Genomic DNA, 18,034 nt, shown 5'->3' on the forward strand with positions numbered 1-18,034 from the left:
TCCACCCTTACTTTCCCGTCCCGCTGGGAAAAAACCATGTCTGCCGATCTTCACACGCCCATATAGTCTTAAATAAACAGATCCGGAGCTCTTTTAAAACCTGCATTGTGCCTCAATCGCCTGGCTCTGCCAGCATCATGATGCAGCTGGACTTAGACAGCCAAAGATAGCGTGCTGGCTTACTGAACGTTATCTTCATGCAATTGGCTCGCCCAGACGCTGCATCTTGGGGTTCGACACTATGATTCAAGACAAAGAAGACATTAAAAAAAATGTAGCACAACTATCGGAGTCTCAGCTCTGCTTGCATTCAGCGGCTTCCTGTTTAGGTTTGCCAGATTCATCCTATACCTTTGGTCAGTGTATTGCAGCCTTGCCTGCCCGATTGCAGAAATGTAACTGACCTCCTCATCGGACTCATCTTCCTCATCATGATCCTCACTAATATCATCCTCGTCCTCATCCTCGTCATCGTCAAAGTCTTCACCCTCTAAATCATCCTCGTCGAATTCGTCTTCAAAGGCAAGGGCTTCACCAGTGAACCAGTCAATAGCGCGAGGTATGAGCTTTTCCTTGATATCTTCTCCGAGCTGATAGTCGAGCTCAAGACGATCTTCAATATCGCCTAGGCCCTCATCATCTCCAACCGCATCATCTGGAGCTTGAGGTGGTGAAAAGAAGTTGAAAAAGGATTCGGTAGGAACAGTTTTTTTGACAATGCGAGTCTGATTGGTGTCTATACGTCTATTAGCGCTTGATCTGTAAGTGGTAAGAGGTTGAACGTTGCGTACTCTTATTTCTCTGCTTCTTGGCTTCAACCCGCACGGTCAGATCCCTGCCTGGGTACCATTCAATTTTATCACCCTCTGCGTGATCGTAGATAAAATCGCCACCATAGCCACTCTCGTTCTGGTAAAAATAAGTCTTGGTAACAATTTTGTTTGTGAAAAATTCGTTCTCGGCAAATTCGAAAATAAGCCGGAAGCCAGGTTTGTCGAGATACTCCATGCGAACATCAGTCAAGTGCTTTAGAGCAGCTTCATCGCGGTCGGTGATCATTTCGGCTAAAGTTGTCTGGTTTTTCATGGCGGAGAGCCAGAATTCAGGAATCCCAGCAACGTCCTCAGCGACTTGAACTTGCTTCTGCTCGGTGACGTCAGAGACGTCTTCAGAATGGAGCTTCACATGTTCGTTATCGCCAGCTTTAACTTCTTCCTCAGTAGGCTCTACTTTGCCGTTTACGATAGCAGAACGCTTTTCGTAGAGAGGGGTGAACTTGGCGAAATACTTCTTCTCAAGTTCAAGGACTTCTTTCTGGAATTCGTCTTCGAGTTTTGAGTGCTCCTGCTGCACGGCTCGAAGCCCAGCAACACGACGTCGAACAACAGGGGGGAGGGATTCGATATAGCCTGAAGAGCGACCGATAAGGGAGCCTAGGCGACCTTGAATCATTTGCACAAGCTTGGGATTTTGAGCAAATATAGCCGCGGCAGCGACGCGATCCATGTCCTCTGTGCTAGGATTAGACACTTATTTATCCCTTACAGTTGAATCTGGTCTGGATTTTACCTTCTTTAATACTAGCTACACTAGGTTGTTGGGCATGAGAAGAGATTGGCGCATTGGTGGCGGGCGTATTCTGCGGCGTGCTTGAGGTGGGGTAATTAGCCCTGCGAGGTTCGCGTAAATGGTAAGTAGTAGTCACTTACGGCGCCGTCAAATCAGGTCGCTTGCTTCGAATGGGTTCAGCCATTTTGCTTGCTTTTTAGATGCGCGACGAGTGCGAATAGCAAGCAGGGGGTTTGGTTGATGGAAAAGGTAAGTTTGTAAAACCAGTTGAGAAGGGATGGGGAAGATAGGTTGAGAAGAGAACCTGCTGTATGGCTGTTGGCCAAATTTCGGTGGGGCCAATTAAGGAAAAAATTGGGCGGTTGGTGTTAAAAGGTGCGGGTATCACAAGGTAGTATTTTCGCGCTATAAATATTATACAAAGGGTAGCGCAATCCTAGATTACACCTATAGGACTAAGCAAGGCCTATAAAGGGCGGCTCTTACTATTTTTTTTATATAAAGTAGCTTTTAATAGCTTTTTTATAATTCTTTAATAATATAATAATACTTCCCCAATTTATAATATAATAGTAATTATATAATTAACTTAATATTTTTTTTAAAATAAATTTATTTAGCAAAGAAATATTCCATTATAATAGTATAGAAATTGATACATTAGTAATTAAAAAGCTTTAATAATTTATAATATTATAATATTATAAATACATATATATTATTATTTTTATATAATACTTTAGATTTATAATATAGTTATAAGAAGGAAACTTTCGCGATTTTGCCCGCACCTTAGTACCGGCGCGAATACACCCTTAAAATAGTTAAAAAGTTGCTAGATTTATTCCTTACCTCGTCTTATCCCATCCGCCGATAGCGCATCGGCACTAAGAGGAAGGCGTAGTTAAGGCGGCGGAAATTATAGATATAGACAGAAGAAATAGCGGTAGACTCAAGTCGAGCCACTATAACTATTGTATCACTATTGCTAACGATAACTATAGACGAATTAGCGGCAATACCAAATAAACTAATATAAAAACCTAAGAAGAAACCGAATTGCTTAATTAGTATTACTAAAAGATCGCAGACTATATTCTAATAGCTACGCTAGGAAATATATAAAATACTATTATTGGTCTGGTTGATAGTATTAAATATATTAACTAAACTAACCCTATCTTAAACTTAAATTCGAACTTTATTATAACTAATAATCTGGAAAAAGTTATAGAAAACGCTATAAATAAAGCTTTTGCCTTAAAGACCCCCTCTAAAATAACTTAGGCTAGCATTACTACTAAAGGCATACTAACGACTATACTACCTAGACCGACTACCTTATTTATACCGCTAAGAATCTACCGCAAAATAATAATTAAAGGAGATAGTATTACTAAAAACTTACGATAGAGAACCCCTATTAAGATTATAAAAGCGGTCAATACTACTACTAGAGGTATTAATACTATAGCAGCCTATCGACTCTATAGCAGCGATATAATTATTACCTTCATAGAAGCTATATCCCGTTTTATTATAGAAATTATATAGATCCCCCTCGCATTTGGCATAGGAGCCGTATTAAACGTCCGTACCTTTAGTATTATTATTAAAGGATTCCCTATCTGGTTCTCTAAAAATATCCCTATTAAAGATATTAAATTAAACCTAGCCTAAGCTAATAGCCCTAGCATTAATAGAGTCGCTATAAGGAAACCTTATAAAGAAGTAATAAAAGCCCCCCTAATTATTAAAATAACTAATATAGAAGTAGTAAACCGACTCTAAGACTAGAGTTATCTATTAAATAGAAATCTTTAAGGCTAAGCTATACGACGAAACTATCTATCTACGATAATACTACTAATATTTTAAATTCGGATATATTGCTAATTACTATATAGAGACCCCTCGATACGGATAGTATAGCATAAAGAGATACCCTAATAGAGATAAAGACTGCCTTAATATTATTAGTAATAAAAGAGAGCACTATTTTAACTACTAGAAACCCTATTTAATATAATCTCAATTTTGCCCTATAGCGAACTAGTAATAGGATATTATAAGATAGGCTTATAGTATTAGACTAATATAGTTCGTAAATATTAGTACCTTATTAATACCTTCCTCCCCTATTTTAAAGGATAAGGGCTATAGATACCTTATTAGTAACTCCCTAAAAGAAGACTTCCTAAGGAAATAAGTCGGCAGATTATATAAAAAAAGCCTTATCGCCCCTAAAAGAAATAATAGTAGTAGTAATATTATTACATTCTTTTAAACTAACTTATCTAAGCTTATTGCTATTAATATACCAAAAGCCCTAATCTCCTAGCCCTAATACTAATAATAGAGATACTATACTAGAATATATAAATGTTACAATTCTGAGGGTAAATATAAAGTGAAGCCGGTATAAGGCAAGACAGATATAAATAACCAGAAACGCAGGAAAGGTGAAAAGAGTTAAGAGACATATAGTACATTAACAGACTCGATTGTGCTACCCTTCTACTATCTAGAAAGAAGGGGAAAAGCTATCATAAATATATCTAAGAGAGAGGGTAGGCCTAGGCATCTAAGGTAGCCAGTAAAAGAGCTCCTCATAATACCCATTATACCACGATATATCCAGCCTTACCATATATTTAAAAAATAAGGTCTGATAAGTCATATTAAGTCTTACCAAATATTTTAAATAATGCCCGGTGTGCCACGTAATATCCAGTCGTATTAAATATTTTAAATAATGCCCGGTGTGCCACGTAATATCCAGTCATATTAAATATTTTAAATAATGCCTGGTGCGCCACGTAATATCCAGCCGTATTAAATATTTTAAATAATATCTAGTGTGCCACGTAATATCCAGCCGTATTAAATATCTTTTAAATAAGACCTGGTACGTCATATGCCGCCTTACCATATATTTTAAAAATAAGGCCTGATACGTCATATCAAGCCTTACCAAAAATAAGGCCCGATAAAGGCCTACCTTATTTGGTATACAGTACTTATCCACTGAAAATCCGGAAGGTAAACGGTAAAAGCCTAAGGTTGGTAAGACCACCGTATGTCCGGTGGGACAGTCGTGAGTCTAAGAGACGGTGGAAGGGCCAGCAGTCTAGTAGACTACCATAGAATTTTAACAATAAAAGAAATTACTATTAGTATACCTCGCCTTTAATTATAAATTAAAACTAGATATTATCGCCTTTTAGGAATTTACAGCCCTAAATAGACTCCCTCTATACCCTAGCCTTAGTAGATATTAAATAGCTATATATAATAGATACATAGTAATTTATATCTATAAAAGATATACTCCTAGCTCTTAGGCAATAGACTTAGGTATAGATTAGTGCCGTATTATACTTTATAATACTAATATCTACTCTATTTACTCCCTAATCCCTTCCCTAAATTAATCTACCCCCTTTTAGGAATTCGCTTAAACTCCCCTTTATCCCTATAGCATCTTTACTAGTAATTTTAATATCTATTACCCTATATAGGACTACTTTTATAGAACCTCTTTAGGCTATAATACCCTCTTTAAACTCGCGTTAAAATAGTAGCTAATCTTTATAATACTATAGGAAGAGATAACTAAATAAGCTTTAGGCAAATATAATAGTATTATTAACCACATATAGAGTATAGGCGACCTTAATACAGAATTTATAGGGGCGGTAAATATTACCGGATCCGATTATATTCTTTAGGTAATCTAAATAAAAATAAGACTAAATAAGTTTCATAAACTACTACTAATATACTAATAGAAGAAACTTAATAAAATTCTTACTTATACTAAAGCTAAAGTTAGGATAGCTATTCTATATGCCTTATACCTACCCTAATCCCCTGTAGAGATCGATACTTTCGCCTAATAGCTTACGACCTAACTATAAGCTATCGCTGTCAAACGGTTTTCGCCTGCTAAGATAATGCAGTATACAAAGGATAAAGGCAGTAGAATGGTAAAATCGCAGTAAGGTAAAGGCACAGATAAGATACGAGACTAAGGCGTAGAGACAATCTGATATGCATTAATTCTGCATACTTGCTTGCATGCATACATCTATACTTCCTTCCCACTATTTGGGTAGGAATATCTAGGGATTTAAATACATAATATTCCAATATAGAACATCCCTAGTGAAATCAATCTGATGTAAATATCGTGACCATACTGTGATATTATAGATATATGGCGAAATGTGCATTTATAGTACATCGAGATTTGCGACGATAAAGTGGTGTGATTAATTTGTAATGCATTATACATTTGCGTGTGAGGGAATATGTATAAGTACTAGGTACTCAACTTTACTAGCAGCCGTCTTATAAATATAAGTACTGAATACTTAATATATTTTTCAATCCTATGATGCGGCAATGCATAGAGATTGTCGGCAATAGATATCCAAAAATAATAAAATAAAATAACAATAAATAATTTCATTCTGACATACCCCCCTAGATAGGCTATAATATAGCTCTATCTAGCTAATTGGTATCACTCTCGTCATCTTCTGTTTTTCGTATTAGGTCCTTAATATCTATTAGGCCTAGTTAGTTACAGAAGGTAGTAAATCGTTAATCTATAAGAGCCTTTATAAGCCCATCCGCTACTATATTATTAGTAGGAATATAAGTAAAGTCGAATAAACCCTACTGATAAGCCTATCGCAACCAGCTGTTATAGATATCAATATGCTTTAATATAGTATTAATACGGGGCATTGTTATTGTTACTAGGCGTATAGCTTGTAAGTTATCGCACTCAATAGTGACCTTATGATCAAGCTTAAGTCCTAATTGTTTTATGAGACGGGTTACAGATATAGTAGTCTTAGCAGTTGACGATAGTGCTAGTAGCTCTGCTTTGGTGGAAGATGTGGTAACGGTATATTGTTTAGTGGCTTCCTAACTAATAGGTCCGCTAAATAGGCTAAAGAAAAAGCCCTAGATAGACTTCTGGGTCTCTTTATTATCGGTAAAAGCAGCATTAGAAGATATTAATAGCTCTTTAGTAGACGGTTGCTGCTGGATATTATCACTTGGTTGTTGTATGGCAGTATATTAAATAGCTAAGTAACGTGTGATATAGAGGTATATTGTGACTCCTATGGCTAGTAGGTAATAGTAAGAAGAAGGGTTGTGTAGATGTTCTAAAAGGCGGGAGACTGCTATAGTAGTATTAGGTCGGGTTATAGTGGTTAGGTAATTTATAGAGCCTATAAGCTTTTAGTACTGGTATATCTCGTGTGCCGTAGCGATACTAGTATATTTATTAAGAGGCTATTCTAGAATTGGATAGTCTTTATGTGTAATATTTCTTCCTTTTAAGAAGTCGTGCGTAAGCTTTTCCATATAAGAGTCTTATAATAGCCAGGTCTTAGTAGGCCAATGCCGTATAATTTGGATACCTAGGAACTATTTTAGATTACTAAGGTCCTTCATTTTATAGGCTGCTTTTAATTTATTGACGAGGAATTCTACTTAGGGACGATTCTTTGGTTGAAATAATACTACTATATCATCCACAAAATAAAAGACTACTATAGTGGTAGTAATTATAATGCAAGGGTCTTCTGTATTAAGAGTAAGGTCGAGGGATTTAAGGGTTAATAAAAGCTCTTATTGCCAAAGGTAAGGGGACCTGCGAAGACTATATAAGGCGCGCTGTAATAATAGTGCCTATCTAGGTCTTTTAAATCTATCTAGATATTCGATATAGACGACTTCGTCCTATAGGCTATTAGTAAATGCCGATATAGTATCTATCTGTATAATATTAAGGTCGAACTTCATTATAATAGCTACTAAGATTTGGAAGGATTTAACAGCTAGTGTAGCGGTATAGGTCTCTTTATCACTATAAGGTTGAAGATCACCACGTACACAAATTCAGACTTTAAATTTAGTGAGAAAGCCGTATTTATTATACTTGTATTTAATCACCCACGTAAGTGGTATAGGTTTATAATTATTAGGAAGGTCTGATAGTTATATAGGCTTAAAGGTTCCTTTATTCTAATTATTGTAGAATTCGCTCTTTACGGCCTCTTTAAATTCTAATTCGAAATAGTAACCTTTTAGGTCTTTCTAAAACCTAGGTTTAGGCGGTAGAGATGATTAGTATAGGCGTTCCTTAGTGCCTAGAAAAAAACTGCTAATAAAAGCCGTACTAGAAGCATTCTTACTAGCTAGCCTAGCTGACCTTTGTAGTGTAAGACTAGTCTTAGCATTTGCTTTAAAAAGATGTATAGAAGCTGGGGTAGGTAGCTAGACTATAAGATATTGTTATTTACTAGGAATAGCTTGTTCACTAGTGGGTATAGAAGTCGAAGGTAAGGTTAGGCTAGGCATAGAAGGCTGGGTAGTAGGAACAGGTATAATAGTAGTAGAAGGGTGAGATATATAGAGCTCGTCTATATCCTTATACTTAGATGCGTTATCGATATATTGTGGTAATATAAAAGGTCTTGAAGAAAGGATGCTGACCCCTTTATCTAGATCACACGCTAAGCTATTGTACGCGCCACAAACGCTGATACGTTCCTCAGGCAATGCCAACCCAACACCAAGTTCCTTTATAGCGGTTGGCCAATTTATTTTAGGCCTGGGTTGGAGTCTTGGAGAAGTGGAAACGCATGCGGTCAGTGGTTATGGTTTGATTCGCCGACTGCAACTTCACCCAGCCCCTTGTTCAACCTTTTCGTTGAAGACAGGTTTCGCTCTGTTGATCTTCTATTCATCCTCTGCTGTGAACATATAGTTTGTTCTCTTTCCTCGCTCATGTGGGCTTGTGACATTACGTCCTTTGTTTGCGGCTTTGACAGACCCAGTATTTCGAACCCACCCCTTTTTAAACGTGTTTGGGGGCCACATATCGTCACAGACGGGTTGCTCCGGAGCGACGTTTTCTTCAAAGCACTCCTCTCCCATGAACAACTTCGACGAAAGTGAAAGAATATTCTTTTCTCCCACAGCCCGCTGAGTCGCCTTCATCCTCTCTTCGTGGTTTCCCACCCATGGCATCGACGTACGATGTTGGCACCAGGGCATGGCAGCCTGACGCTGCTGAGGGCTGGGTAGCCTCAGAGATGGTCAGCAAAGATGTGCAAGGAACTAGGGCAAAGCTGGTCTTCAAGCTTGAAAACGGCGAGGTAATACACTAGTCTTTTGGTACTGCAGTTTCTTGTCAGTGAAACAGTTCTAAAGTCAGCGTCGATTATAGACCAAAGCGATCGAAGTGTCAGTCGAAGCCTTGCAAAGCGGAAATGATCCGTCACTTCCGCCCCTGATGAATCCCACGATGCTGGAAGCTAGTGATGACCTCACGAATTTATCTCACTTGAACGAGCCGGCGGGTGCGATCTTATGTCTACCCCCTGTTTTGCATTCTTTCGAATATGTGTCGTGCTGACAAGATATAGTTCTCCAAGCTATCAGGCTACGATACATGCAGAAAGAGATATATACGTACAGTGGCATTGTTCTGATCGCGACGAATCCTTTCGCTAGAGTCGACTCCCTATATGTCCCAGGTATGGTCCAGGTATATGCTGGGAAGCAGAGAGCAACGCAAGCTCCGCATTTATTTGCCATTGCCGAGGAAGCATTTATGTAGGGCTAGTCATGCTTGGCCCGTGTTGTTGACTCGCTAATAAAGCAAAGGGATATGATCCGAGACAACAAAAACCAAACCATAGTGGTTTCTGGCGAGTCGGGTGCCGGAAAGACTGTGAGCGCGAAGTATATTATGCGGTACTTTGCAACCAGAGAGTCACCCGAGAAGCCAGGGGCTCGTGCCAAACGTGGAATGGAGTCGATGAGCGAAACCGAAGAACAGATTCTTGCTACCAACCCCATTATGGAGGCTTTCGGTAATGCCAAGACGACTCGAAATGACAATTCTTCACGGTTCGGTAAATACATTGAGATTATGTTTGATGAGAATACGAATATTATTGGCGCCAAGATCAGAACTTATTTGCTAGAGCGATCACGACTTGTCTTCCAACCACTTAAAGAACGCAACTACCACATTTTCTACCAGCTTGTGGCTGGTGCTTCTGATAATCAAAGATTAGAGCTAAACATTCTTCCCATCGAGCAGTTTGAATACCTTAATCAGGGTAACTGCCCAACTATTGATGGCGTTGATGACAAAGCCGAGTTTGAAGCCACCAAAAAGTCGCTACAGACGATTGGTGTGTCTGAATCACAACAAAATGACATCTTCAAGCTTTTAGCTGGCTTACTTCACCTTGGTAACGTGAAGATTACCGCCTCTAGAACAGACAGTGTTCTCGCGCCAACAGAACCATCTCTGGAGAAAGCTTGTACTATTTTAGGCGTTGACGCACCTGAATTCGCTAAATGGATCGTGAAAAAGCAGTTGATTACCCGTGGAGAGAAAATCACTTCTAACTTAAGCCAAGCGCAGGCAATTGTGGTTCGTGACTCGGTCGCAAAGTTCGTTTATTCTAGCCTCTTTGACTGGCTTGTGGAAATAATCAACCGTAGCTTGGCAACCGAGGAGGTTCTTAACCGTGTTAGTTCTTTCATCGGTGTTCTCGATATCTATGGATTCGAGCATTTTGCAAAAAACTCGTTTGAGCAATTCTGTATCAATTATGCAAACGAAAAGCTCCAACAGGAGTTCAACCAGCATGTGTTCAAATTAGAGCAAGAGGAATATCTCAAGGAACAAATCGACTGGACTTTCATTGAGTTTTCGGATAATCAACCGTGTATCGATCTCATCGAGGGCAAGCTTGGTGTCTTGTCACTACTGGACGAAGAATCTCGATTACCTATGGGGTCGGATGAGCAGTTTGTGACAAAATTACATCACAATTTTACAGCCGACAAGCAGCATCGATTCTTCAAAAAACCACGATTTGGAAAATCGGCTTTTACAGTCTGCCATTATGCGATCGATGTCACATATGAATCAGAAGGCTTTATAGAAAAGAACCGAGATACTGTCCCAGATGAACATATGGCAGTCCTTCGAGCGACTACAAACTCCTTCTTGAAACAAGTTCTAGATGCTGCCTCTGCAGTGAGGGAAAAGGATGTTGCTTCCGCCTCTTCAAACGCCGTGAAGCCCGCTGCTGGTAGGAAGATAGGCGTGGCTGTCAACAGGAAGCCAACTCTTGGTGGCATCTTCCGATCCTCACTCATTGAATTAATGAATACAATCAACAACACAGATGTTCATTATATTCGGTGCATTAAGCCCAACGAGGCGAAGGAGGCTTGGCAGTTTGAGGGACCTATGGTCTTGAGCCAGTTACGTGCTTGTGGTGTTCTGGAGACCGTACGCATCTCTTGCGCCGGATATCCAACTAGGTGGACATATGAAGAATTTGCTCTACGATATTACATGCTTGTTCATTCTGACCAATGGACTTCGGAAATTCGCAACATGGCTGATGCTATTTTAACAAAAGCCTTGGGTACCAGCACTGGCAAAGGACTCGACAAATATCAGTTAGGGCTTACAAAGATATTCTTCCGTGCCGGCATGCTTGCGTTTCTGGAGAATCTCCGCACTAATCGACTGAACAATTGTGCTATTCTCATACAGAAGAATCTACGAGCGAAGTACTATCGACGACGATATCTGGATGCCCGCATATCTGTTGTCCGTTCACAGTCGGCAGCTAGGGCATTTATTTCTAGAAGGCACGCGCAAGAACTACGCAAAATTCGAGCAGCCACTACAGTTCAACGTATATGGCGCGGTCAGAAAGAGCTCAAGAAATTCCTGGCCATCAGAAAGGACATGATTCTGTTTGAATCGGCCGCGAAGGGATATTTGCGACGAAAGCAGATAATGGAAACCAGAGTGGGAAATGCGGCGCTAGTAATTCAACGAGCTTGGCGATCCCGTCGGCAATTGCAGTCCTGGCGACAATATCGCAAAAAGATTACACTTATTCAAAGTTTGTGGCGCGGAAAACGAGCTCGGCGAGGTTACAAGAAGATTCGTGAAGAAGCTCGAGACTTGAAGCAAATTTCCTATAAACTGGAGAATAAGGTTGTCGAGCTTACCCAATCTTTGGGCTCCATGAAAGAGAAAAATAAAAACCTTGCAGCACAGGTCGAGAACTATGAAAGCCAAATTAAGTCCTGGAAGAACCGGCACAATGCTCTTGAGGCCAGAACTAAGGAACTTCAGACGGAGGCAAATCAAGCCGGTATTGCTGTTGCACGCCTTCAGGCAATGGAAGATGAAATGAGGAAGCTACAACAAGCATTTGATGAGTCGACAGCAAATATTAAACGCATGCAAGAGGAAGAACGTGAATTGAGAGAATCTCTTCGTCTTTCGACGACTGAGCTAGAATCTACCAAGCAGACAAACAACGAACGAGAGAAGGACAACGTTAACCTCCGACAAGAGCTTGAGGCACTGCGAGACGCGCTGGAGGTGGCGAAGCGAAGTGCCCCTGTTAATGGAGAACTCGTTAATGGAAACACAGCTGCAATATCATCCGCGACGGGTCTCATTAATCTTGTTGCTTCCAAGAAGCCAAAGCGCAGGAGCGCAGGAGCGGAGCCAAGAGATACGGATCGCTTCAGCGGCGCCTACAATCCTCGCCCCGTCTCCATGGCCGTTACGAACACCGCTCATCGCCAAAATTTGTCCGGCATAACTTACATACCTGGCGTTGATAATATTGAAATGGAATTAGAATCCCTTCTCGCTGATGAAGACGGACTTAATGAAGAAGTCACCATGGGATTGATACGCAACCTTAAAATTCCTTCACCGAACACGACACCGCCTCCGTCGGATAAGGAGGTATTATTCCCGTCTTACCTCATCAATCTGGTCACTTCAGAAATGTGGAACAATGGCTTTGTCAAAGAATCCGAACGCTTCTTGGCGAACGTCATGCAATCCATTCAGCAGGAAGTAATGCAGCATGATGGTGATGAAGCAATCAATCCTGGCGCTTTTTGGCTTTCCAATGTTCACGAGATGCTGTCCTTTGTTTTTCTGGCCGAAGATTGGTACGAGACGCAGAAAACTGACAATTACGAGTATGATCGGTTACTTGAGATTGTCAAGCACGACCTTGAGAGCTTAGAGTTCAACATTTACCACACTTGGATGAAGGTCCTTAAAAAGAAGTTACAGAAGATGATTATTCCAGCCATCATTGAATCGCAGTCGCTGCCAGGTTTCATTACAAACGAGAGCAACAGGTTCTTAGGGAAACTTTTGCAGTCTAATTCTGCCCCAGCATACAGCATGGATAATCTTCTCAGCCTTCTGAACAGTGTCTTCCGCGCCATGAAGGCCTTTTACTTGGAGGACTCAATCATCACTCAAACCGTCACCGAGCTGCTTCGCCTCGTCGGGGTCACTGCCTTCAATGATTTGCTGATGCGCCGCAACTTCCTGTCGTGGAAGCGGGGACTCCAAATTAACTATAACATCACTCGTATTGAGGAATGGTGCAAAAGTCACGACATGCCCGAAGGCACCCTGCAACTCGAACACTTAATGGTAAGCTCTCTGCAGGAATTTAGTGACAAAGATGCGCGTGGCTAAGAAGTTTACTTGTGTAGCAAGCGACCAAACTACTTCAATTGAAGAAGGCCACGCTGAACGATATCGAGATCATCCAGGACATCTGTTGGATGTAAGTGATGCGTCTGACCGCTTTTGAAAAAGTCAAAGATCTTTTGCTGACATGGACCAAGGTTATCGCCCAATCAAATCCAAAAGCTGTTAAACCAGTATCTTGTCGCAGACTATGAGCAACCCATAAATGGAGAGATCATGAAAGCTGTTGCGTCCAGAGTCACAGAGAAAAGTGATGTCCTCCTTCTTCAAGCGGTTGATATGGATGACAGTGGACCGTATGAAATTGCGGAGCCGCGCGCCATTACCGCTCTTGAGACATATACGCCGTCCTGTAAGTCGAATGTCTCATTGCTGTCTGGTATAGAACTTCAGGTGAATGGCTGACTCCAGTTCAGGGCTACAAACTCCACGCTTAAAGAGACTGGCCGAAATTGTATCCGCACAAGCGTTAGCGCAGCAGGAGAAGCTTGAATACGGGGATGGTGAAGATTTTGAGGGTCAAAACGGTTCTATCCCTGAAGCAGAAGAGCCGCTTGAGGCAGCGAAATGAGGACGTTGGACATGTCGTATATGTAGATGACGTTCCTTATCCTCAGTAGAGACCGTATGTTGGTGAGATTTATCATGGCAAAGGCGATGGTTGACTTTGTGTACAAAACTCCTAATTCTCCAATACCAGGTACAGTAGGTGTTCATTAATGCACGAACAACCCCACATCAACACTATCACCATATTATCGCGGAAGAATTCAAATAGCCACAACTTAGGTAGTAATGCATTAATTCTAATAAAACAAGATGTGGCAAATAGCCCTGCTTTTTGCGATCAATATTTGGTATACCAACCACGTGCGCGAATAACAGCGTGTAAGCGCCATGGCATTGACTCAATTAGCCTCGTAATTAAGGCCTGTGGTATTACTGCCCACGCTTTTTTAATACATTCAGTCAATTCAGCCTTATGCGCCTCATTCTTTTTAAGATTAGATAGATGAGGGTTAGCAGTTACCAATTCCTGCTTTAAAGCTTTCCATACATACTCAATAGGGTTTAAATCAGGCGAATGTGCAGGCCATTCAATCTGGATAATTGCACGCTCAGAAAGCCAATGAGCCGTACTAGCGCAAACGTGAATTTTCGCGTTATCTTGCTGGAAAAGCCTTATGCCGTCAAAAATAGGTAAAAGACCTTCAGATAAAGCCTTCTGATAGCTTCGCGCTGTAAATCCCTTTCTAGCAGACTGTTCATCGCGTTCCATAATAATAATAGGGCTTCGGCCAGTGCGATAAATAGCCCCCCAAGCCATAATAGATAATGGTGACTTGACATGGCAAGTAAGGTTAATAAGACCCTTATTAAATCGTTCGTAAGGCTTCCGGAATACCCATATTGGTATATTTAGTACTTAGTTGGCTATAGAAGTCTCGTCAGAAAAGATAACCTAAGTAGGGTACTATATTAGTAAATAGCTATTAAAAGGGGCCATTTTCAATCATACTTACCTCCATTAATTCTTCGACTCTTGGTAACCAATAACGTGCAAAATGAAGCCTATTTGCTGCTGTTTTTTTTGATAGTGGTATTCTTTTTATAGCTTTCCATTTGCGTTGCCAGGTGCCTCGAAGGCACCGTCGGATGGTTGAGCGGCTTATTCGGCCACCCATAGCGCCAATTAGGGCACTATATGTAATGCTGCGGTTCCTTTTGACAAGAAGAACAATATAGCGTTTTTCGGCCTCTGTAAGCTTTGGTGGCCGGCCAGAACGAGGCTTATTTTCTAAGGTTGCATCTTCTTTCCAGCGTTTAAATATCCTATGCGTGGTTGATGGCGATGTGTTAAATGCGGCAGCTACCGCGCGGTGGGTTTTACCTTGCGATAATTCGGCCACAATAGCAGCTTTTTGTACTGGCGAGAATTCATAATTCCTTTGACGATTTCCGGATATTTCCGTACTAAAGATACGATTTCCGGGCATTGTTGTGGTATATTATGGGTGTTGTAATGTAAAGGGTAAAATTGGTTGAGGCGTGAAGATTACGCGCTACGCGATTTTGTTCGTGCATTATTGGAACCCCACTGTAGTATGCAAGTAGAGTAGAGCTAGTGTCATAACGCTAGCAAAGAGTGGGCCAGTTCGTGGTACAGGAAACTACCCTTAGTTACCAGGTACCTAGGTACCTACATAATCCACGCTTGGCTGAAATTTAAATCATTCGATCATGGTATCTTCTTTGCCGGAACAATACAAGAATTTAAACTAAAATTAAATTTAAAAAACAAAATAGAAATTAACGATTATTCTTGCATTGCATATCCATGTCATATGGCTGCATGTAGAGGTTTCACCAAAGCGAGGCGGTGCCCCCATAGACGCATGATTCAAACCATTAATTTTGCACCTCATCACAGTGTGTGTGTGTATGTGTGCGCGCAGGAGGATATTAGACGAACGTTTACTAATAAGCGTCAAACGTCTCTTATGCACCGCTCCTTCTTTTTTTTTTGCCTTGTTTTTAGCCCTTTTTTTTAATTTTCCCCCTCAATTTCCCCCCGTTAGCAGGAAGGGAGGAGAGTGAACTTCGACACTGAGGTATAGTCCATTTCAGAATCGCGAAAAACATGCGTCGATCACCCAACATCATTGTCACGGGGACGCCCGGTGTAGGCAAGACCACTCACTGTGAGAGCCTAGCTGAGCGAACAGGGCTTCGACACGTCTCTGTCAACCGAATAGTAAAAGATAAAGACTGTCACGAAGGCTGGAGTGACGAATACCAGAGTTGGATTGTGGATGAAGATAAGGTGCGAACAAGACTTGATCGATTCTGTCCTAAGTGACAAGTCGATAAGTTTATGAAACATACCTCGCAAACTAATCTTTGTATCGCCAGCTTCTGGATGCAATCGAAGAGGATGTAAAATCTGGTGGTTGTCTTATCGACTGGCATGCTTGTGATTTGTTCCCACGAAGCTGGATAGACCTTGTTGTGGTGTTGAGAGTGGACTCATTCACACTTTACGATAGATTGACTGCCAGGTGAGTTGGTGGTAATCAGGAAACTTTTAGAAATATCTTCTCTCTGGTTCACTTATTCCGGAGCATTCGCCCACTGGCAGTCTTACTAATTAATTGGCTGAGTAGAAACTACTCTGAAGGGAAGCTCCAGGAGAATTTAGACTCAGAAATCATGGACATTCTACTTCAAGAAGCACGCGAAGCGTTTGATGAGGAAATTGTCATCGAATTATCCAGCAATAAATCCGACGAGATGGAGTCTAATTTAGACAGGATCGAGAGTTGGGTCAAGCAATGGAAACTTGACAATGCATCAACTCAAGGTGTATAACAGTGCTATGCAGCCTAAATCGACGTATCAAAACTGATACAAGGGACGGATTTAAAAACAGAGAAACACGGTTTAATGATAAAATTTGATCCCAAAAGCATTAGTACAACAAGATGCATGCACGCTGTTGCTTAACCTTTTCACGCAATTAACCTCGCTAAGTCCTTGGGCGACATAACCCCGAGTTCAGTGCAACTAACGGGGCACTAAGGCTCAACATCTTTTCCTACACACGCCCTGGCTGGTGTACATATGTAGTTATGTACTCCGTACTAAGTTCTAGGTTTACTAGTATCAGGTCCTAGAGGGACTGACTTTTCCTTTTATCAGGTACTCTGCCAAGTCTGTTGACTGCTCCGCCTTGTATCTGTTGCCATCGAATTGACGCGTGAGTGCCTCCGTTTTCCTCTGAAAATTGCGCGATCACTTTATTCAGAGGATTGTCTGAGCCTTAGTGTGACCAATCTTTCAAGAGTAAATCACTACCCCTGGACTAATCTGTACCAAGAACTGGACTTAAATTGCTCTTGTCCTACTCCACGTGAGGGTTATAACATCTTCATACCACTTGAAAGGGGCGGCAAAATGTCGCTGTGCTTGAATTTCGTGACTGGCAACACCAACAAGTTACGGGAGGTGAAGGCCATACTGGAACCTGGGATTGAAGTTCGAAGCAGACCACTGGACATCGAGGAGGCCCAGGGTACCATTGAAGAGGTCACCAAATCCAAGTGCCGTAGAGCTGCTGAACTTGTCAAAGGTCCAGTACTTGTAGAGGATACTGCGCTATGCTTCAACGCCTTAGCCGGCTTGCCTGGACCGTACATGTGAGCTCAGCAGTTATCCCTCTTTATACCATGTCCTCCAAACGCACTAATTCAACGTAGCAAATGGTTTCTGGCAGATATTGGCCATGAAGGCCTTAATAACCTTCTTGCTGCCTATGCAGATAAATCCGCCGAAGCAGTTTGCACGTTTGGCTACTCCGAAGGACCAGGACACGAACCCATCATTTTCCAAGGAAGGTGCCCAGTGAGTTAATTCATACAAAAGTTCGTTTGGGCCGCTATTCTAGCGTTACGATGATGTTCCTAATATGGTATTGTTTTCCAGGGGAGAATTGTGCCTGCAAGAGGACCCAATCATTTCGGTAAGGTGTATCACGCACTGCAACGGTCAAGAAAGCTGATTAACAAAATTATAGGATGGGATCCTATTTTTGAGTACGAAAGTAAAACGTGAGTTACCCTAATATATCTTTCATTATCTGCGACCAATGCCCTGCATTTCTTGTCCTCTTTTTCTCTTTTTCTCTTTTTCTCCCACACAAGATGAGAAAACATCCATTCGAGAAAGAAAGTAGGTGAAAGATGCTGACCCTTACGGAAAGATTTGCGGAAATGGATGGCGCCCAGAAGAATGGAATTTCCCACCGAAGTCGGGCTTTAGAGAAGTTGCAGACGTGGTTCCACAACAAAGTCTGAGAAG

At 41.2% G+C, this 18,034-nt stretch overlaps 4 protein-coding genes across 4 annotated transcripts; 3 read left to right on the forward strand and 1 right to left on the reverse strand.

The window, feature by feature from the left end:
• Nucleotides 1-294: 294 nt before the first annotated feature.
• On the reverse strand, nucleotides 295-1,753 carry UV8b_03205 (uncharacterized protein; the record flags this gene model as incomplete). The annotated part of the gene is made up of 5 exons (XM_043140703.1): nucleotides 295-345; nucleotides 405-736; nucleotides 792-1,511; nucleotides 1,570-1,649; nucleotides 1,710-1,753. 5 exons carry the CDS (start codon nucleotides 1,751-1,753, stop codon nucleotides 295-297), a joined length of 1,227 nt encoding a protein of 408 aa, XP_042996637.1.
• A 6,865-nt stretch (nucleotides 1,754-8,618) lies between these two features.
• UV8b_03206 (uncharacterized protein) lies at nucleotides 8,619-13,748 on the forward strand (the record flags this gene model as incomplete). The annotated part of the gene is made up of 7 exons (XM_043140704.1): nucleotides 8,619-8,753; nucleotides 8,825-8,957; nucleotides 9,024-9,213; nucleotides 9,265-13,117; nucleotides 13,180-13,253; nucleotides 13,315-13,529; nucleotides 13,594-13,748. The coding sequence occupies 7 exons, from the start codon at nucleotides 8,619-8,621 to the stop codon at nucleotides 13,746-13,748; spliced, it is 4,755 nt and encodes a 1,584-aa protein (XP_042996638.1).
• Nucleotides 13,749-15,818: 2,070 nt separating this feature from the next.
• On the forward strand, nucleotides 15,819-16,546 carry UV8b_03207 (uncharacterized protein; the record flags this gene model as incomplete). The annotated part of the gene is made up of 3 exons (XM_043140705.1): nucleotides 15,819-16,001; nucleotides 16,091-16,236; nucleotides 16,342-16,546. The coding sequence occupies 3 exons, from the start codon at nucleotides 15,819-15,821 to the stop codon at nucleotides 16,544-16,546; spliced, it is 534 nt and encodes a 177-aa protein (XP_042996639.1).
• A 585-nt stretch (nucleotides 16,547-17,131) lies between these two features.
• UV8b_03208 (uncharacterized protein) lies at nucleotides 17,132-18,030 on the forward strand (the record flags this gene model as incomplete). The annotated part of the gene is made up of 5 exons (XM_043140706.1): nucleotides 17,132-17,373; nucleotides 17,434-17,578; nucleotides 17,660-17,696; nucleotides 17,751-17,784; nucleotides 17,937-18,030. 5 exons carry the CDS (start codon nucleotides 17,132-17,134, stop codon nucleotides 18,028-18,030), a joined length of 552 nt encoding a protein of 183 aa, XP_042996640.1.
• Nucleotides 18,031-18,034: the final 4 nt, after the last annotated feature.

The sequence above is a fragment of the Ustilaginoidea virens genome, chromosome 2 (assembly GCF_000687475.1).
Source record: "Ustilaginoidea virens chromosome 2, complete sequence".
Taxonomy (NCBI): domain Eukaryota; kingdom Fungi; phylum Ascomycota; class Sordariomycetes; order Hypocreales; family Clavicipitaceae; genus Ustilaginoidea; species Ustilaginoidea virens.